Source organism: Miniopterus natalensis, chromosome 18, assembly GCF_054644295.1.
Source record: "Miniopterus natalensis isolate mMinNat1 chromosome 18, mMinNat1.hap1, whole genome shotgun sequence".
In the NCBI taxonomy this organism is placed as follows: Eukaryota; Metazoa; Chordata; class Mammalia; order Chiroptera; family Miniopteridae; genus Miniopterus; species Miniopterus natalensis.
In genome coordinates, this window is record NC_142098.1 from 33,868,753 (window position 1) to 33,889,606 (window position 20,854).

General features: G+C 53.4%; 1 protein-coding gene across 2 annotated transcripts in view; it reads left to right on the forward strand.

Annotated features, from left to right (window-relative positions):
- RYR1 (ryanodine receptor 1) overlaps nt 1-20,854 on the forward strand; it is a 98,427-nt gene that overhangs the window by 25,467 nt on the left and 52,106 nt on the right. For both annotated transcript variants that reach the window (XM_087826694.1, XM_087826693.1), the window contains exons 28-56: nt 67-461; nt 1,421-1,553; nt 2,372-2,532; nt 2,967-3,132; nt 3,870-3,956; nt 4,112-4,338; nt 5,521-6,133; nt 7,588-7,848; nt 8,160-8,360; nt 8,709-8,820; nt 9,879-10,025; nt 11,411-11,684; nt 12,282-12,396; nt 12,483-12,615; nt 12,828-12,922; nt 14,210-14,345; nt 14,549-14,735; nt 14,820-14,928; nt 15,287-15,407; nt 15,496-15,665; nt 16,907-17,127; nt 17,356-17,446; nt 18,348-18,488; nt 18,870-19,033; nt 19,151-19,229; nt 19,454-19,543; nt 19,998-20,138; nt 20,403-20,477; nt 20,579-20,654. In XM_087826694.1, coding sequence (XP_087682820.1) covers nt 67-461; nt 1,421-1,553; nt 2,372-2,532; nt 2,967-3,132; nt 3,870-3,956; nt 4,112-4,338; nt 5,521-6,133; nt 7,588-7,848; nt 8,160-8,360; nt 8,709-8,820; nt 9,879-10,025; nt 11,411-11,684; nt 12,282-12,396; nt 12,483-12,615; nt 12,828-12,922; nt 14,210-14,345; nt 14,549-14,735; nt 14,820-14,928; nt 15,287-15,407; nt 15,496-15,665; nt 16,907-17,127; nt 17,356-17,446; nt 18,348-18,488; nt 18,870-19,033; nt 19,151-19,229; nt 19,454-19,543; nt 19,998-20,138; nt 20,403-20,477; nt 20,579-20,654 — 4,921 coding nt within the window. The remainder of the gene's footprint in view (nt 1-66; nt 462-1,420; nt 1,554-2,371; nt 2,533-2,966; nt 3,133-3,869; nt 3,957-4,111; nt 4,339-5,520; nt 6,134-7,587; nt 7,849-8,159; nt 8,361-8,708; nt 8,821-9,878; nt 10,026-11,410; nt 11,685-12,281; nt 12,397-12,482; nt 12,616-12,827; nt 12,923-14,209; nt 14,346-14,548; nt 14,736-14,819; nt 14,929-15,286; nt 15,408-15,495; nt 15,666-16,906; nt 17,128-17,355; nt 17,447-18,347; nt 18,489-18,869; nt 19,034-19,150; nt 19,230-19,453; nt 19,544-19,997; nt 20,139-20,402; nt 20,478-20,578; nt 20,655-20,854) is intronic.

Consider the following 20,854-nt stretch of genomic DNA (forward strand, 5'->3'; position numbering starts at 1 on the left):
GACCAGGTTTAGGACCAATGGCCTAGCCCACCCATCAGGTTCAGTGTTTCCTGCCCCTTCCCCCAGGTGGCCCGTGTAGATGGCACTGTGGATACGCCCCCCTGCCTGCGCCTGACTCACCGCACATGGGGCTCCCAGAACAGTCTGGTGGAGATGCTCTTTCTTCGGCTGAGCCTTCCTGTCCAGTTCCACCAGCACTTCCGCTGCACTGCGGGGGCCACCCCTCTGGCATCCCCTGGCCTGCAGCCCCCGGCCGAGGATGAGGCCTGGGCAGCAGAGCCTGACACCGACTATGAAAACCTGCGCCGCTCAGCGGGGCGCTGGGGCGAGGCTGAGGGGGGCAAAGAGGGAACTGCCAAGGAGGGGGCACCCGGGGGCACCCTCCAGGCTGCAGCGGAGGCCCAGCCTGTCCGGGCCGAAAATGAGAAGGATGCTACCACAGAGAAAAACAAGAAGAGAGGGTGAGTCAAGGTGGGGCAGGGTGGAGCCCGGGGTCTGTCCTGGGACCCCCAGTTAGGCAACCTCAGTAACTTGAGAAACCCCATTGTATTCCAAGCTGTCCCCATATGTGCTAAGGGAGTCAGAATACCGAGGGATCCTAGCATATCTTGGGTGAGCACCATTATTTTCCTAGGAAGCTCTAATTTCCCTGAGAATGTAAAATTGGGATACCCTACTATATTTATGGAGAACTTCGCTGACTTGGGGTACCTGGTGGTCCTCAAAGCATTTCACCCAGCGGGCTTCTTAACCATGGACACTAAAGAGAAGACCTCAGTATCTTGGCAGAGTTGACCATACCCCAAGTTATCCCCATGGTCTTCTAAATCAGGGTCATTGCTGTGTCTCAAATGTACCCCCAAAACTATTTCAAGGGACACCCTCAGAAGGCATTAAACTTGAATTGAAATGAAGTCAGCTTTCCCCCTCCTATGGCAGTGGTTTTCAATGGGATATAGTCCTGTATCTTTTGGGGGTGTTTGGAAATTGTGGAAGATTTTGGTTATCACAGTTTCTGGGGTGCTGCTGCTGGGGTCTCCAGGGATTCTACTTGCTTTCAGTGTACAAGACAGTGCCACACACAAGGAATGGTCCTTTCCCCAATTACTTTAATGCCCATATGAATAAGACATGAGAAATGCTGACTTAAGGTGACCGCTGTATGCCCACAAGGGAAGCTCCGTGTTCCCAAATGCACCTCTAAATTTGGGTCAGCCAGCACCCACAAACACAGAGTGCAGCACTTGAATGGATTAGGCTGGCACAGTTGGGAATTCCTCCTTTCTGGAGCAGGGCCTTGGGTATGAGAAACAGGATGTAGTTAGGACAGGTGTGGGGGGGCATGAATGTTGTGGTCAGGAGGACTGGAGGACTGGGCTTGAGAGCTGGTTCTTACGCAGCCTCTCCTCCCCACCACCAGGTTCTTATTCAAGGCCAAGAAGGCCGCCATGATGACCCAACCACCAGCCACTCCCGCTCTGCCCCGGCTCCCTCGAGAGGTGGTGCCCGCCGATAACCGTGATGACCCTGAGATCATCCTCAACACCACCACGGTGTGTACCGAGGACCTTCAACTTCAGGAACCCCTCAGAGTTCACACAATTTTATGCTGTGGCCCCCAGTAACTGCCCATACCTCATATACACTGGAGACCTCAAAATACAGCACATACTGATTTAGTCCCTTGGACTCCTGGTTCCATAGAGCTAGGGGCCTAAAAGTTGCTGAGAAAACTATGAAGTTATAAAGCACAATGATATAACTCCCAGGGATCTAAAAATCTAAGAGATAAACCAATATAAACTTGGGACCCCAATATTTGTGTTTACCCATATAAACTCAATATATCCAAATTTAATTATTCTAGTATATTCCTGGGGACAAAAATTTACAATTATTCCAATAGTTTGGGGATTCCCCAAATCTGAAATATTTTCCGAGACAAACAGTCTAATGTGAGGATCATGGGTAACCTGGGTGCCACTTGGGTAAGTCATGTCACTGCTCTATGCCTTCTTGTCTATGGAAGCTCTATGGTTTTCCTAGCAGTAAAATGGGGATAAGAGTTAATTTGTGAGCTAATTAGTGAGCTGCTTGTTAGACATTATTTATTTATAACTTAGCTGTAACCTGAGGAGAGACCCAAATTTGGGGGTTTCACAAAATCGTCCCAAAGGATTCCTGAATTTAGAAATACATCAGTAGACACAGAAACAGAGAGACATAGACCCAGGGGGGGAATCTCAAATTTGGCGACTTCTTGTTAAATTCCCAGGAGACACTGAGAATCCAGAGAAACCCACTTAAAGTCCCAGGGAGGCCCCGTGTCACCATTTTTCTGGGCTGACTGGTCCCCCCTTTGCCTCTCCAGTACTATTACTCCGTGAGGGTCTTCGCTGGCCAGGAACCCAGCTGCGTGTGGGTGGGCTGGGTCACCCCTGACTACCATCAGCACGACATGAACTTTGACCTCAGCAAGGTCCGGGCAGTGACAGTCACCATGGGGGATGAACAAGGCAACGTCCACAGCAGGTACAGGGGAGGGGTGGGGACTGTGGGCGGCGGGAGGTCAGCGCCGGGCACCTGGTTGGGAAGCTTCCCTCCTGTTCCCTCCTCTCTCCCTGTTTCTTTTCCTCCGGGGGCTCCTGCTCTGCCTTTTCCCTTCCTCCCCTTGTTCCATTTCTTTGTTTATTCCTCTTTCATCTCCCCCTCCTCTTTCTCCCTCACCTACTTTCTCTGTTCTCTCCTCCTTGCTCCCTTCCTTCTCCTTCCAGAACAGCCCACCAGCTGCTAGCTCCAAGGGGCTGGGGTCTGGCTGAGGGGTTTCAGTGCTCAGGCTGCAGGTGGTGGAGGTTTGGGGTGAGCCCTGAGATCATGGTGTTCTAGGAGCTCGGGGAAGGGGGTGTCCAGGGTCCAGAGTGCCTTGCCTTAGGACCCCGTGCACTGACCACCCCTGTCTCCTCCAGCCTCAAGTGCAGCAACTGCTACATGGTGTGGGGCGGGGACTTCGTGAGCCCCGGGCAGCAGGGCCGGATCAGCCACACAGACCTTGTCATTGGCTGCCTGGTGGACTTGGCCACAGGCCTAATGACCTTTACAGCCAATGGCAAAGAGAGCAACACCTTTTTCCAGGTGAGCCGAGACCTCTGCAATTTAGCAATTGCACCCTGTCCCAGCATCCTGGGACAACCCTTCCAGGAGGACAACCCCTGGAGGCCAGACCTTAGAAAAACAGGACAAAAACAGCACCTAGTCTGTCCTCAAGACAGGCCAGAGCTGGGAGGTCCCTGGGAACTTGCCTAGTTGAACCATCCATTGAACTGAGGCCCAGAAAGGAGACAGAGAGTAGCCTTGACCTTAGGCTAATAGGTCCATATTCCCTTTTAGGCTGGGCACCACCAGTCGCCACCTTTTCACCAATCAGGGAACACCCTATGTGGGCCAGAATCCTAAGGTGGACTTTTCCTTTTCAACATTTTTTATGAAAAATTTCAAGCATACAGCAAAATTAAAGGATTTGTACAGTGAACACCCATATATCCACTACCAAGAATCCACCATCCATGTTTTACGGTGGCTTTATCACATATTTATTCACCAGTCTACACATTAATCCATCTAAGTGTGGTCCCTGGGTCAGCGGGGTCTGCGTCACCTGAGAGTTTGTTAGAAATGCAAACTGGCTGGATCAGAGGCTGTGCGGTCCAGAGGTGATTTCAGGGCCATTGTGGAGCCCATAGCGCCTTAGTTTGGATCTGCAGGTGCCAGCAGGATCAGGATGGGCCAATCAGCCCCAGAGTTTGGGTTCCAGAGTCAACACCACCTGCAGCTCACCGTCTTCCTCACCCTGCCCTGTTCTCCCTTGCCAGGTGGAACCCAACACGAAGCTCTTTCCTGCTGTCTTTGTCCTGCCCACCCATCAGAATGTCATCCAGTTTGAGCTGGGGAAGCAGAAGGTAAGAGTGCAGTTATGGGACAGGCTGGGGAGGGAGGTATGGGAGGCCAGGCTGGAAGAGTAGCCAAAGGGGAGGGGACAATCTGGGAGGTCTCCCTGGAAGTAGGGTGGCAGGACAGAGGGCTGAGCATCCTGACCCGTGCACCACACCCCCAGAACATCATGCCGCTGTCAGCTGCCATGTTCCTGAGTGAGCGCAAGAACCCGGCCCCGCAGTGCCCACCACGGCTTGAGGTGCAGATGCTGATGCCCATCTCGTGGAGCCGCATGCCCAACCACTTCCTGCAGGTGGACACACGACGGGCTGGCGAGCGGCTGGGCTGGGCCGTGGAGTGCCAGGAGCCACTAATCATGATGGCACTGCACATCCCCGAGGAGAACCGGTGAGGGCCAGCCCGGCTGCCTGGGGATGGCAGAGGGGGGCGGGAGGAGGGTATTGTAAGTCCCCTAGGTAGAAAGGCACAGACCTACCTTATTGTCCCCAAGTAACACCCCAGGGAGCTGAAGATTCATCTCAGTGGACCCCAGACACACCTCGGGGGACCCAGACTCAGCCCAGGCATCCCAGATGCACTCCAGGAAACTCCAGACCCACCTCAGGGGACCACAGACAACATCCCAAGGGGCCCAACCCACCTTACAGGGCTCCAAACCTATCTTAGGGAGCCCAGACCCACATCAAAGAGCCCACATACACACCAGGGGCCTGGGCATTACTTGGAGAGGCCTGGATGCACCCCAGGGTCTCTCGGGCACACCCAGGAAGACTTCGGATGTATCCCATGGAGCTCTTCTAACCCACTCCAGGGGACTCAGACACACCTGGGTGGACACGTGTTCACATGGGTGGCAGGAATGCTCTTAGGGACTCCGAACATGGCCAGGAATCCCAGACTCACCCCATGAGGCTTTCGATATGCCTCATCTTTCCTTTATTCATTCGACACATGGCTTTGAGCTCCTCCTATGTGACTGGCAGCATTCCAGGCTGGAGACCACCAAGCCCTTGTGAACAAACATTCTAGTAATGCTCATGTATAACTTATTGGGCTCACACCCATCCTGGGGCCAGACACCTCCATTTATTCAGTCAACAAATATTTATTGAACACCTGCTATGTGCTAATCCTGTTTAGGTGCTGGGAATATAGAAAGAAAAAAAGCAGGCAGAAATGTCCTTCCCTGGTGGTGCTTACATTCTAGTGGTGCTCAGATGTAACCAGGGTACTCAGACCTGCTGGGGGTGGGGGGAGGGGGATCAGGCCCAATTCTGGATCCCAGATACACCTCAGAGTCACCAAATATTCCCCGTGAAGTCTCAGATACCCCAGAGTGCCAGACATTCCCAGGGCACCCCCAGACACCTTAGGGACTTCCAGAACCATTGAGAGACTCCTAAACCCAGCTCCATAGACCTCACAGAACCTTGGCCAAGCAGAAAACTGGGATTTCTTGCTGGGGCTGCCAAAACTCACTACACACCTCTTTGCCTCTCTGTGGTCTGTGTCTCTGTCTCCCACCTCCCCTGCCTGCTCTGTCCCTCTCTGCGGCTCATTTTGCCACAGGTGCATGGACATCTTGGAGCTGTCCGAGCGCCTGAACCTGCAGCGCTTCCACTCCCACACCCTCCGCCTCTACCGTGCAGTGTGCGCCCTGGGCAACAACCGTGTGGCACATGCTCTGTGCAGCCACGTGGACCAGGCGCAACTGCTGCACGCCCTGGAAGATGCACACCTGCCCGGGCCCCTGCGTGCTGGCTACTACGACCTCCTCATAAGCATCCACCTGGAAAGTGCCTGCCGCAGCCGCCGCTCTATGCTCTCTGAGTACATCGTGCCCCTCACGGCTGAGACCCGCGCCATCACCCTCTTCCCACCTGGAAAAAGCGAGGATAATGGTCCCCGCCGGCACGGCCTGCCTGGCGTTGGCGTCACCACCTCCCTTCGGCCTCCACACCATTTCTCACCTCCCTGTTTCGTGGCTGCCCTGCCAACTGCTGGGATAGCAGAAGCCCCAGCCCGCCTCAGCCCCAGCATCCCTCTGGAGGCCCTGCGGGACAAAGCACTGAGAATGCTGGGGGAAGCAGTCCGAGATGGTGGGCAGCATGCACGTGACCCTGTTGGGGGCTCTGTGGAGTTCCAGTTTGTCCCTGTGCTCAAGCTTGTGTCCACCCTGCTGGTAATGGCTTCCTCCTGCTTTCCTCTGTCCCACTCTTCCACAGTCCAAATAATCTGTCCATCCATACACCGACTCCCCTTCCCTTTATGTACCCAACCACCCATTCATCTCTCCGTCTATGCACCCTCCACCTTTCAATTTATCCCTCCATCATCCACTCACCCTTCATTCACTTTTCCTTCCATTCATTAATCTGCCATCTATTCATATTTTCATTAAACTCTGCTTCTTTCCATTCATCCACCCACCAACTGTTATTTATCCCGCTACTTATTCTTCCATTCTCCAACCACATATCCATCCATCCATGTATCAATCTGTTTAGCCTTCAATCCAGTTTCCCATTCAGCCTTCTGTTCACTCACACATCAGTTCATCCACCATTCCATTTATTCATCTGTCTACTTACCCATTTACTTACTAATCTATCTTTTCTTTCATACATCCAACTATCACCCTGTTTCTACCTGTGCATCCATACCTCCATAGATGCCTCCATGCACCATCCACAGATCCACCCATTCTTCATCTTCCACCTACCTGTCCACCCACACATACATGTCTCTATCCAGATATATGTATTTTCCACCCATCAACCAACCTGCGAATCTATCCAACCACCTGCACTCCTTCATCCACTCACCCATCCACCGAGCCTCCATCTTCTAGTCACCCTTTATTTTATGTACCCTTTCATTCACATACCCAGCTAATGGCTCACCCATATACCTACTGCAAACCCACCCAGCTTTTCATACAAAAAATTATCCATCCATCCCACCCCATCCCATGACTACTCACCCATTCATCTGTTTACCCATACACTCATTTACTTGCTGGTGCGTCTATCAAACCACCCATTCACCTACCCACCTATCCATAGGTCATTTGTCCTGTCACCTGTTCACCTGCCATAGTCCCCCACCTTTAACTTCACCTCTCCATTCCTTATCCACCCACCCATCTTTCTCCCCTTCAACCCTTACTGTTCCGTCTATTAATTCAGCCACCCAGTTCTCCCCCCACTCATGCAGGTTTCCCTTTCTCATCTCTTCTCCCCTTTTACCTACCCACTGCCCTCCCATCTGTTAGCATCTCCATTACATTGACTGAGAACCGGCATGTGCTGGGGGCTATAAGGGCCTCCACTGGGTGTGGGGTGCGTCCAGCTCCAGAGGCACATGTGCTCCAGCTTGGGAGCGCAGACACTCACTTATGAAGGGAGAGGTGCTCACGTTTAGCTGTGTGGTCTGGGCCATGCGGGCGGGACCCTGGATCTGGATCTGGGGGAACCTTAAGGGGGATGAATGTGGGGGCAGAGGACTGCCGGTCCTGCCTGTGGGAGGAGCCGCAGAGCCAAGGCAGGAATGACGGCTATGGGCAGGGGAAGCGCGTCTGGGAGGTGATGCTGGGACTGGCTGGGGCGCAGTGAAGGACCTGGCTCTGTTCCGCAGGTGATGGGCGTCTTTGGCGATGAGGATGTGAAACAGATTCTGAAGATGATTGAGCCTGAAGTATTCACTGAGGAGGAGGAGGAGGAGGAGGAGGAAGATGAGGAGGAGAAGGAGGAGGATGAGGAGGAGGAGGCCCAGGAGAAGGAGGAGGAGGAAGAGGAGGAGGAGGAGGAGGAGGAGGAGGAGGCAGCAGAAGGCGAGAAAGAAGGCTTGGAGGAGGGGCTTCTCCAGATGAAGCTGCCTGAGTCTGTGAAGTTGCAGGTGGGCTGGCTCTTCTCACTTTCCAGCCTCTGGCCGTCTGGGGGGAAGGCACAGTGGAAGGCTCCAGTCTGGGGATCTGGGCCGGTGCAGAGAGCAGTGGAGTGCTGCTGGCCTGGAATGATCTGGCTGGGTTAAGTGGGAAATGAATTGGAGCAGTGAGATCATGGAGAAGTCTGGCTTAAGGATCCAGGCAGATGATGGTGACTGAGCCAAGTCAGAGCCACTGAGAGGGGACTGAAAGCAAGAAAAGCTTCAAGGAAGCGCTGATGGCCTTGCTGGCATCCCTCCTACTGCGTGGCTGTTCCCCACAGATGTGCCACCTGCTGGAGTATTTCTGTGACCAAGAGCTGCAGCACCGGGTGGAGTCCCTGGCAGCTTTTGCAGAGCGCTATGTGGACAAGCTCCAGTCCAACCAGCGGGACCGTTACGGCCTCCTCATGAAAGCCTTCACCATGTCTGCAGCTGAGACTGCCCGGCGTACCCGCGAGTTCCGCTCCCCACCCCAGGAGCAGGTCCTCTGACCCCTGACCCTGGTTGGCCTTACTGTCTAAGCCCCAACCTCAACCTCTCTCTACTCTGATCATGAATGGTACTCGACCTCTAAACCCGTACTTGATCTCTGACCTTAATGATATACTTATCTCTTACTTTCCTACCGATCTCTGAATTAACTTGACCTCTGAGTCATATAGATTGACCCTGACCCCTTTCAGACCTCTAGTCTCCCAGATAGCCTTCATTAACTCACACTTTGGCCCATGGCCTTAGTCAGGAACTCACAATTGAATCTGTGATCTTTGACCACAGGGTTCCTGCTCTGGGGTCTCTGACCCTCATTCTGACCTTTGACCTTTTCCTAGATCAACATGCTAGTGCACTTCAAAGATGGTCAGGAAGAGGAAGATTGTCCTCTCCCTGAAGAGATTCGACAGGATTTGCTCAAATTTCATGAAGACCTACTGGCACATTGTGGTAAGGAGAGGGGATCAGAGAACCCTTCTCCCAAACTTCCTCTTGAGACCTCTCCTGAAGTTTCCCTAAGATTTCCTGATCCTAAACATCTATGGCATTGGTGCTATGTAATGGTTGGTTGATTGGTTGAATGAATGAATGAACAGATGTATTAGTGAACAGATAGATGAGTTGAAGGTATGTTTACATGGGTATTTGGGTGGATGTGTATATAGATGGGTGGTTATAGGCAGAGGGATGAGAGTAGAGAGATGGCCGGCTGGAGGGATGGATGGATGACCTCCATTGTTCCTGATGAGAAGTCAGCTGACAGTCTTACTGAGATTTCCTTATAATGTGTTGTTTTTCTCTGGCTGGCTTTCCAATTTTTCTATTTACCTTTGCCTTTAAACAGTTTGAGTATGATGTGTCTAGGTGTGGAGCTCTTTGAATTTATCCTACTTGAAGTTTAATTTCGTGGATGTGCAGATTAATATTTTTCATCAAATTTGGGAACTTTTGGTCATATTTCTCCAAATATTTTTTCTGCCTCTTTCTCTTCTAGAACTCTCATTATGCACATATTGGTACACAATGGTGTCCTACAGGTCTCTGAGGCTCTGTTAGTTTTTCTTCATTATTTTTCTGTTTTTCAGATTAGATAATCTCTATTGTCTACCTTCAAGTTCACTGATTCTTTCTTCTACCAGCTCAAATATGTGGTCATACCTCTCTAGTGATTTTTAAAGTTGTTATTATACTTTTCCACTCCAGAATTTCTATGTGGTTATTTTTTATATTACCTACCTCATTATTAACATTCTCTATTTGATGACTCATTGTCATCATGCTTCTCTTTAATACTTCAGACATGGTTTCCTTTAGCTCTTTGAAGATATTTGCAGTAGCTGATTTAAAAGACAAATGAAAAAACATGTAGACATATAAAGAAACAAATAAAAAAACCCATGAATGCACACATGAATGAGTGAACAGATGAAGGAATGAAAAAGTGAATGATTAAGCATAGGAATAGCAAACAGATGAGTGACACTCCCTCCCTTCTTGACCACCTCCAGGAATTCAGCTGGAGGGGAAGGAGGAGGAACCAGAGGAAGAGGTCACCCTGAGCAGCCGCCTAAGGAGCCTGTTGGAGAAAGTGCGGCTGGTGAAGAAGGAGGAGGAGAAACCTGAGGAGGAGCTGCCCGCTGAGGAGAGCAAACCCAGTGAGGACCCGCCCACTAGGGGGGCTGAGGTGGGGCAGGCGCCCCTGTGCTTGGGGGGCCACTAGGCCCAAGACAGGCCATGAAGAGTAGTGCAAGGGAGGGTAAATGGTATTAGAGAGGAGGAGTGGAGGGCAAGGAGGAGTGGAGGGAGAGGAGAGAGGAGGCGTGCTGGACGTGTGGCCCAAATATGGGGCTGCACAGTGGGTGTGCTGGACCAGGGCGGCATATGGCCCTCCAGAGCAGATTTACATCATACATGGCAAGTCCTGCACCACCATGGCTTCCATGTCCTTGTGGCTTTTTGTTTTCCTTCTCTTTCTTGGTGAAATGATTACCATGCTGAGGGATTAGAAAAGCAGAGTCCCTGATGTTTTACAGGGTTTATTCCACAACATTGAGAAAACTATTACTGGGCCAACTCTGGGCTAGGCACTGTTGGCAGGGCTGGGAAATAGAGTAGGGGGAAGCATCAAAGTCCCCCCCCTCAAGGAGTTTAGGCTATTATGACAGATACAAATATACATATTGCATAATGTCAGGTGGCCAGGGGTGTTAAGAAGAAGAATAAAGTTGAGTAAGAGGGAAGAGGGACAAAGAAGGAGGAGTGGAATTGCAGGAGGGAGGTGTGCAAAGGTCTAGGGAAGGAACAGCCAGTGCAAAGGGCCTGAGGCAGAGACATGCTTGGTATGTTTAGAGGCCAATGTGGCTAGAGCGAAGTGTGCAGGTGGAGGGGGCAGGAGGTGAGGTCAGAAGTGATGGTCCAGAGTGGGGAAGGAAAGTAAGATGAACACATCACAGGTCATGGATTGACCCCATTGTTTCATGCCAGTGCCTGGAGGTTTCTTTTAACCCCGAGACACAGGAGATATGTCTTCTCTCCTAGAAATCCTGGAAAGAAAAAGGGTTGGGGGAGAAAGAGGGACAGAGAGCTAAATGGATGCTGACTGAAGGAAAGGCGAGGCCCAGGGAGATCACCAGGGAAAATAAAAAAGTTATCTGACATCATTTTCAAATAATAGTGAAGTGTTCGCAGTTTTTCTTTGTGTCTGTTGACTCTTGTGATGAAAAGTGGGCAGCACATGGAATCGAGGCTTGAGTGTTTAGAGGTGAAGGAAGAGCTTATAATAGTGCTCACGGGTTCTCTGGCGATTCAATTTTTTTCCTCTTGAAATTTGTAGGGGCCTTTTGGAAGGGGTATTAGGGTGAAGAGAACAGAGAGACTTTTAGGGCAATAGAAAAAAATCTGCCAGACTCCGTGCACTCCTGGCAGGTGGGGGAGGTGGTTAATAACTGGGAAGACACTGGAAAGTGGGGCCCCTTCTGCATGGTTTGGGTTTAAAGCCCTGGCCAGGCATAGTGTATTGAACCTTGTGTCCCCTTCCCAGAGTCACTGCAGGAGCTGGTGTCTCACACAGTGGTGCGCTGGGCCCAGGAGGACTTCGTGCAGAGCCCTGAGCTGGTCCGGGCCATGTTCAGCCTCTTGCACCGGCAGTACGACGGGCTTGGGGAGCTGCTGCGCGCCCTGCCCCGGGCGTACACCATCTCGCCGTCCTCTGTGGTGGACACCATGAACCTGCTTGAGTGCCTCGGCCAGATCCGCTCGCTGCTCATTGTGCAGATGGGTCCCCAGGAGGAGAACCTCATGATCCAGAGCATTGGGTGAGGCTCTGCCTCCTCCTTGACTGTGCAAGTCCCAGGGGAAGGGAGGGGGGACCTTCTGGGCTCCAGCTTGTCCCCTGTGTTACATCCTCTGGATAAGATAATGTCTCCTTCCTCCACCTCCTATCCTCTGGGTGATATATTTCCTCTGGTAGCTGGCTCATCTCCCTGGAGAATGTCCCTTCCCTTTACCTCTCCACGCCCCCCCCCCCCCCCAGGGTAACAGATCCTGCTCCCCTGTGACTGACTCTTGGCACAGGTTTTACCCTGTTGGAGCATCAGTTTCCTCACCTCAAATGAGGAAGAGCCACACCCACTTTGTAGAGTCTCCTTGCAGCTTCAGTGAACTCTTGCTTGTAGCAGTAGCAATAATAATAATAGTATTGAGCACTCACTTAGTGTCAAGTGCTTCAATCAGTCACTCAGCAAACATTTATTGAGCACCTACTGTGTGCCAGGCCATTTCTGGGCACTTGAGGATATAACGGGCAACATGACAAAGGTCTCCCTAGGGGAGCCCACCTGGTGATGGCTCCCCCAAGAGTCTGGGGCTCTCTCTGGACCTGGGCCCCACCCACACCCTCCATCTATCCCCAGGAACATCATGAACAACAAAGTTTTCTACCAACACCCGAACCTGATGAGGGCACTGGGCATGCACGAGACGGTCATGGAGGTCATGGTGAATGTCCTCGGCGGCGGTGAATCCAAGGTAAGGGTCCTGCACAGGCTGAGGAGCTCAGCGGCAGGGGCCATGGAGGGCAGGCACTGACCACTGGCCGACCCTGCCCACCCCAGGAGATCCGCTTCCCCAAGATGGTGACAAGCTGCTGCCGCTTCCTCTGTTACTTCTGCCGCATTAGCCGGCAGAACCAGCGCTCCATGTTTGACCACCTGAGCTACCTGCTTGAGAACAGCGGCATTGGCCTGGGTGAGTACTCCCGAGCCCAGTGCTGCCCCCCAGACAGCAACAGCCCAGAGTGGTCAAGCCTGGGATGGGGAAGCACAGGCCAGAAGAAGCACCCGACCCAGGCTGGAAAGGGGTGGTCAGGGAGGGCTTCCCAGAGGAGGTAAGATAAGCAGGAGAGAGACAGGTGGCTTTGCACCTCCAAAGCGCATTCTCACCACCTCTGTCCCCCACAGGCATGCAGGGCTCCACACCCCTGGATGTGGCAGCTGCCTCTGTCATTGACAACAATGAGCTGGCCTTGGCGTTGCAGGAGCAGGACCTGGAGAAGGTGCGGAGGGAGGAGGCCTGGACCCTGTGGGCACCTGCTGAGTCAGGACCCATTCTGCAGGGCCATTCTGGATGGTCCAGGACCAAATCAGAAAGGGAATAATTTTCAGGGAAAGAACAGGACCCAGTCACTCATTCACGGGGCTGAGGGCAAATTGACGCTCCACCCTCCCCAGCTGTGTGGCGTTGGCACATTTCTTCGCCTTCTGTGCCCCTACTTCTGGGTGTAGCGCTGAAGGGCATGGCTCTGGAGTTCAGCAACTTAGATTTAACTCTCCCCACTCCCTTGTTGCGTGGCCTTGGACAAATGACTTAAATTCTCCAGGCCTCTGTCTCCTCATTTGCAGAATGAATATAATAATTAAAACAATGTTATAGAGTTGGTCAGAGGATTAAATGAGCTGATCTGTGAAAGCATTTACAAAACAGTAAGCACTCAGTAACACTTACCCACTATTATAGTATTTGTTTAACAAATATTTATTGAGCACCTGCTATGTGCCAGGGCCTGTGCAGGGCAGTAGGGGTATGGCAGTGATCAAGACAGTCAGGAACCCTTGTCCTCAGTCTAGTTGGATAGTGTAGTTGGGAGGATGGATAATAAATGAGATGAAAAGGTAAAATATGTGGCACATTAGCTGGTGATGGGTGATAAAGAGGGAAAGAGCAAGCAGGGGAAAATATTGAGTGTTAGAAGGGCGTCCAAGTTTAGACAAGAGCGGTCAGAGAAAGCCTCCCTGAGAAAGGGACATTCAGGTAAAGCCATGAAGGGGGTGAGGGGCCTGCGGATCCCAGGGGGAAGGGTATTCCTGGCCGGGGAGCAGCTAGCCCAAGGCATGAGGCGGGAGTGGGCCTCATGATTTTGAAGAACAGTAAAGAGACCAGCATGGCTGGGGCAGAGGGAGAGAGGGGTGAGTGGTGGGAGGTGCGGGCAGAAGGTGTGGGGAAGGTTGTGTGGAGGGTCTTGTGGGCCACAGTGAGTGTTCTGGCTTTTACCGAGTGTGATGGCACTACTGGAGCATTCTGAGCAGGGGGAGGACATGACCCAATTTAGGTGTTTGCAGGGTCCCTCTGACTGTGTGTGGCACAGACTGGGAGGGAGGAGGGAGCCCAGAGTAGAGGCCCCCTGATGGCAGGTGGGAGATGAGGGTGGGCCATGAGAGTTATCGTTTGCCGAGGGTTCCAGAGATAATCGGAGTGTGGAGCATCGGGGATTGGCAGGGACCTGAGACTTGGGGAGGAAGGTAGTGTGGGTCTGGCCTCTGGCTGAGCCCTCCTCTGCCCCCAGGTGGTGTCCTACCTGGCTGGCTGTGGCCTCCAAAGTTGTCCCATGCTCCTGGCCAAAGGATACCCGGACATCGGCTGGAACCCCTGCGGTGGCGAGCGCTACCTGGACTTCCTGCGCTTCGCTGTCTTCGTCAATGGTGAGGCAGGTGGTGGCGGAGGTGGCAGCTGAGGCTGGGGTCACCGGCCAAAGCCTCCCTCGAGTGTGGCCCACATCTGGAGCTGCAGGCCTGGCCTGGGCAGGAGGTGGGGTCTGGGCATGAACCCTTGAAGTGCTGGGTCCAAGGCTGCCCGGGGAGGGACCCTGGGCTCATGAGGCCTCCTGACCCCACCGAGCCACCAGGTGAGAGCGTGGAGGAGAACGCCAACGTGGTGGTGCGGCTGCTCATCCGCAAGCCCGAGTGCTTTGGGCCGGCTCTGAGGGGTGAGGGCGGCTCGGGACTGCTGGCCGCCATCGAAGAGGCCATCCGCATCTCCGAGGACCCTGCGAGGGACGGCCCGGGTGTCCGTAGGGACCGGCGGCGTGAGCAGTGAGTCTCTTGCCCCCTCCTCAACAGAACCTGCTCTCCTCTTCCCTTTTGCTGCCTCCCCACACCACCCTCCTTCCCCTGCAGCTTTGGGGAGGAGCCCCCCGAGGAAAACCGGGTGCACCTGGGACACGCCATCATGTCCTTCTACGCTGCCTTGATTGATCTGCTTGGACGCTGTGCACCTGAGATGCATGTGAGAACCAAAGACCGAGGGTGGGGGCAAGCACAGCCAACCTTAAACCTCTTTGTTCGGTCATTCAAAATTGGTCCTGGGTTAGGCAATGCTGGGGACACAGCAGTGACCAAGGCAGCCCCAGACCCCACTCTCCCAGAGCTCCCTGTCCAGTGTGGTGGAGGACCAGGCAGTGAGAGCACAGGGTGGTCAAGGCTGCATGGGAGATGCACAGGCAGGGGCAGGGCTGTGTATCCTGGAGTTAGCCCCGTGAGAAGGAGTTCTGCTCCACCTGCCAATCAATGCATCAGGAGGGACAGAGTGGGGTAATGACCAAATGGGTTATGGCTTCCCAATAATATGCCCCTCTCCCCTCCAGCTAATCCAAGCTGGCAAGGGTGAGGCCCTGCGGATCCGTGCCATCCTGCGCTCCCTCGTGCCCCTGGACGACCTCGTGGGCATCATCAGCCTCCCACTGCAGATCCCCACCCTGGGCAAAGGTGGGATGGGATGGGACTCATCAAGGGGGTGATGCTGGGGAGAGAGTTCTGAAGGGCATCCCTGACCCCCCCATTTCCTTGCCCACAGATGGGGCTCTGGTACAGCCAAAGATGTCGGCATCCTTTGTGCCTGACCACAAGGCATCCATGGTGCTCTTCTTGGACCGTGTGTATGGCATCGAGAACCAGGACTTCCTGCTGCACGTGCTGGACGTGGGATTCTTGCCCGACATGAGGGCAGCTGCCTCGTTGGACACGGTGAGTAGCCTGGCCACCCTCCCTACTTCCAGAGTGGGAAGAGTGTGCTCTGAAATTGTGTGCACATCCTGATCCGCCCTCCCCCACCATCACATAGAAGACAGAAGACAAAACCAAGGAAAACTGAGTTCTGGGAAAGGGGGTGGTGGGATCTCCAACACCTCAGGTTGTAAGAAATTATCCTCAGTGATGGCTCACAAAGATCATGGAGACACAAAGACCTGAGCACAACAATACTAATGACAGGTGACAATGCCAAGTAAGGTGAGGACTGAGAACTGACCACTGGTTGGGCCAGATGGAGGTCACTGGTGACCTTGACAAGCAGTTTCAACAAGGCAGTGAGGCAAAAGCCCTACTGGAGAGAGTTTAAGGAGCCTGAGAGGTGAGGTGTGGGGACAGTGAGTGTTGACAGTCTTTACACAAGTTGGTGACAAAGAAGGCAGAGGGACGGAGATGTGCTGGAGGGGTGACCTTGGTCAAAAGAAGTCTCTTCTTAAGATGGGAGAAATAGTTAGCCGTTAACTGGGAAAAGGAACACAGGGGCGTGACCCTATAACCATCAGCTTATCAGAAATGCGGGAACAGAGAAACAAGCCTACTGACACCACCAGGAAGTGACCAGGAAGCCAAAATGTAGGAAATTCCTTTGGACCAATGATCCAGTTACTCCGGCAAATAAATACTATTAAAAGGGGGAGGAAAAGGGACAGTTGCAGATGAAAAGACCTAAGAGACCCATCAGCTAAACATAGTATGTTGATCCAAACAATCTCAGCTAAATGCAAAGCAACTTTTGAGACAATTGGAGAAAGCTGATCATGAATATTAAGACATTGTTAATTCTGTGAGGTGTGATAATGGCAGCATGGAAGGTTAAATAGAAGTATTTGTCTGAATGGAGATACATATTTGGGTATCTTTGGGTAAAATGGTATATGGCTGGTGTTGCATGAAAATATCACAGGAAAAAAGGTGGGGTTAGAGGAGATAAACATGCGGAAGGTGGAAACTGCAGAACAGTCTCATCGAGGTAAAGAGGGTTCACTAATTGGCTTCTCCACTTTTGTACGGGTTTGAAAATTTGCACAGTCCCAAGTAATAAGGGAGTAGAGACTAGGAGGAGCAGGTTTGGGGGACAGCCCAGAAGCCTGGGCCGTTTGCTCAGACTTGTCCAGCGCGAGCGCCCGGGCAACTCCAGGAGCCAGCGTGGGACCTGACGTCCCCCGTCTGCGCCCCAGGCCACTTTCAGCACCACGGAGATGGCGCTGGCGCTGAACCGGTACCTGTGCCTGGCGGTGCTGCCGCTCATCACCAAGTGCGCGCCGCTCTTCGCGGGAACCGAGCACCGCGCCATCATGGTGGACTCGATGCTTCACACGGTGTACCGCCTGTCCCGCGGCCGCTCGCTCACCAAGGCGCAGCGCGACGTCATCGAGGACTGCCTCATGGCGCTCTGCAGGTGGGGCGGGGCGGGGCGGGGCCGGGGGCGGGGCCGGGCGGGGCGGGACCCGGGGTGGGGCTGGGCCGGGGGCTGGGCCGGGCGGGACCTGGGGCGGGGCCGGGGCGGGGCGGGGCCGGGGGCGGGACCTGGGGCAGGGCGGGGCGGGACCCGGGGCGGGGCGGGGCGGGGCGGGGGGCTGCGGGGGGCTTCAGGGTGAGAGCCCGCGCCCGCGGGATGTCCCCGCAGGTACATCCGCCCGTCCATGCTGCAGCACCTGCTGCGGCGCCTGGTGTTCGACGTGCCCATTCTCAACGAGTTCGCCAAGATGCCCCTCAAGGTGAGCGCGGGCGCTCTGTAGCGCGCTTATTTCCGTGCCCCGCCCACCCGGTGCTCCGCCCTCGGACTGGGGGGGCTCATTTCTGTCAGCACCCCCAGGCCAGTTAAATTGCAAATGTGAAGCCATTCTGTAGCATTCTCGTTTGCCTACCGGGGTTCCCAGAATATTCGCTTTGCGTCATTGGTGCCTCTAACACTCTCTAATTAATGTTTAATTTGCTTAACAGTGAGCCAGCCGGCACATACATTAGCATATATTTGCATGGGGCACACCACTTTCCCTAAGTGGCATGCTTGTTTTCATGCCCAGACCACCAGCCTTCTACTATTCAAATGAGTACATTTATTTTAATAAACAGTACCACAGCTATTCTGAATATTTGCACACTGTCTCTCCTGTTACTTTTTTTAATTTGCAAGCTAGTTTTCCTAAAGAGATATTTCCAACTCAGATATCTTGACTATTTTGCATCTAAATCAGTCCCTATTTCAAATTTACATGTTGGATACGGAGGCCCTCTTCCCAATTACCATATATCTGTATGGAGTGCTGCTAATGTTTCTATTTGGCATGATAATTTACATAAGAGCAAACCACTGCATCCACATGTCTGTTTACTCACAACCCTACTCATAGATTGCTTGTGTAAAGCAACACCAGACAAATCCAGCTCTGGTTTAATGCCCATCCTGACTCTAAATTAGAATTGCTAAATTTGCATATTAAACTGTTCAGGACCCCTCCCCAATAAGAATACCATTCCCCTCATTAGCTTCATTTGCATAACCCACACCTCCTTTATAATGTAAAAGCACTGGCAGCCCTGGGCCTCCCATGACTTTCATTTGCCTGCCACCTGCTTTGGTCCCCTCATTTGTGTGTCCCCCTTATTCCCACCCAGCTCCTCACCAACCACTATGAGCGCTGTTGGAAGTACTACTGCCTGCCCACCGGCTGGGCCAACTTCGGCATCACCTCAGAGGAAGAGCTGCACCTCACAAGGAAACTCTTCTGGGGCATCTTTGATTCGCTGGCACACAAGGTCTGAGCACCCAGGAACCCTGAATGAAAGCTCTTTGGAGGGGGTGGGGTCCGAAGTCAAGAATCAGAATGAAATCCCTAAATGTGGGGTTCAGGGAGGAAGGCAGTTTGAATCCAAGAGAATCCATGAGTTGGACCTCTGGTTTGTGTGTCATGGAAGATGGGATGAGCCTCTCATTTGGGGACCTGGAGAAGGTAACAGGATAGTTTGAAGGTCCAGATGGGACTGAGGTTTGGGTTTCAGGAAGAGAGACTATAATTCATGTTTGTGGGTGCAGGGAGGGGGGTGGCTGATGGGAGGGGTAAATTTGAGGTCATTGGGCTCCAGGGACTGCAGGCTCAGCCAGGCCTGCAGTGACACCCCTGTCCCTGGCATCCCCAGAAATATGACCCAGAGCTGTACCGCATAGCTATGCCTTGTCTGTGCGCCATCGCAGGGGCCCTGCCCCCTGACTACGTGGATGCCTCTTACTCGTCCAAGGCTGAGAAAAAGGCCACAGTGGATGCTGAAGGCAACTTTGATCCTCGGCCTGTGGAGACCCTCAAGTAAGACCTAGAGGCAGGAGAGGGTGGGGCCTGGGGGCAGAGAGAAGTAGAATGTGACTGTCAGAGATGGAAGGAAGGGCCAGCCCCACCATCTGCTGACCCTGTGCCCCCTAATAGTGTGATCATCCCAGAGAAGCTGGACTCCTTCATAAACAAGTTCGCGGAGTACACACATGAGAAGTGGGCCTTCGACAAGGTTGGCCTCAGGGTCCTCCCCTCCCCAGGAACTCCTAGCCCTGCCTCAAAACCCTAGCTTTCCTGAGACCCTTAACTCTTCCTGAGACCCACAGCCTCCTCTGGAGCCCTCAGCCCCTCCAGGGTTCCCTCTCTGTGTTCCCCCAGCTGCTGTCTACCCCTCATCCTGCCCCCACCCTCAGCTCTGTGGTAACACTGCCTCCCCCCACCCCTTTTCACCTCCAGATCCAGAACAACTGGTCCTATGGAGAGAACGCAGATGAGGAACTGAAGACCCACCCCATGCTGAGGCCCTATAAGACCTTTTCGGAGAAGGTGACCAGGCCTTAGGGGCCAGTGGCAGGGTTCTGAAATGAAACCTCCAAATTTGGGGCTTCAGGGAGGAGTGAATCTGCTTCATGGGCTTGTATCTAGTTAGATCCCCCTCCATGGACTATGCCTTTTCCTTGAACTTGGTTGCCTCCCCCAAACCCAGGACTCCTAGTGTTCCTTCTGGAAGAGCCAGAGAGCCTGGGTTTGATTCCTTGACCATACTTAACTTCTCCGAGTCTCATGTGTAAGATGGGACATTGAAAGTTTGTTCGGGAAGCTCTGTTACAGAGCAGGGGAGAGACCTAGGTTCGAATTCTACTGGCCCACTTCCTAGCCATGTGCTGGGGGCTTCCCCCTTCTTGGGACCCTGGAAGCCAGGAAAGCTGAGCCAGGATCTCCTACCTCCACCTTCCTCTCACCTCATTCCACCAACTCCCCTTTCTCCTGTCTACCCCAGGACAAAGAGATCTACCGCTGGCCCATCAAGGAGTCCTTGAAGGCCATGATTGCCTGGGAATGGACCATAGAGAAGGCCAGGGAGGGTGAGGAGGAGAAGACGGAGAAGAAAAAAACGCGGAAGATCTCCCAAAGTGCTCAGGTGGGGGCGGGGTCATGGGGTGGGAGCGGCTGGAATAGGGCCAAGGAGGAGGTGGGATGAGGGCTGGAGGAAGGCCAGCAGCGGGGTGCCGGAGAAGGCCCAGGAAGGGAGAGGGCAGAGGAAAGAGGAGGGGTGGCTTAGAGGCAGGGCCTTAAGGAGAGGGTGCAGAGCAGGGGCCTAGGGCCAGGTGAGGGGGATAGACTGGCTCCCGGCCTGGGCTTCCTGCTAACCCATCAACCCCCCATCTCTCCCTTGCCCTCCCAGACCTATGATCCAAGAGAAGGCTACAACCCCCAACCGCCAGACCTCAGCGGAGTTACCCTGTCCCGGGAGCTGCAGGTGAGACCCCTGACCTTTTATTTGGGGGGCGTGGAGGTGTCTGTTGGGGTGGGGAGGACATCTTCTGAGTCTGGGCCTTGACTCTCCGCATCCACTCCCAGGCCATGGCCGAACAGCTGGCAGAAAATTACCACAACACATGGGGGCGAAAGAAGAAGCTGGAGCTGGAGGCCAAGGGTGAGGGTGCCCATCCCACTCCCACCCAGGTCCCCCTTCTCCGCGGCCTCCTAGTCATAGGCTCTGGAATCATAAGGGCTTACGTTACAGTTGTGTGACTTTCACCTTCCACAATTGCTTTCATCCCCTTGAACCTCTGTGTCTGCTTTGGTATGGTGGGAGTAATGGCGTTTACTACCATAGGGCTGTGGTGAGCATGG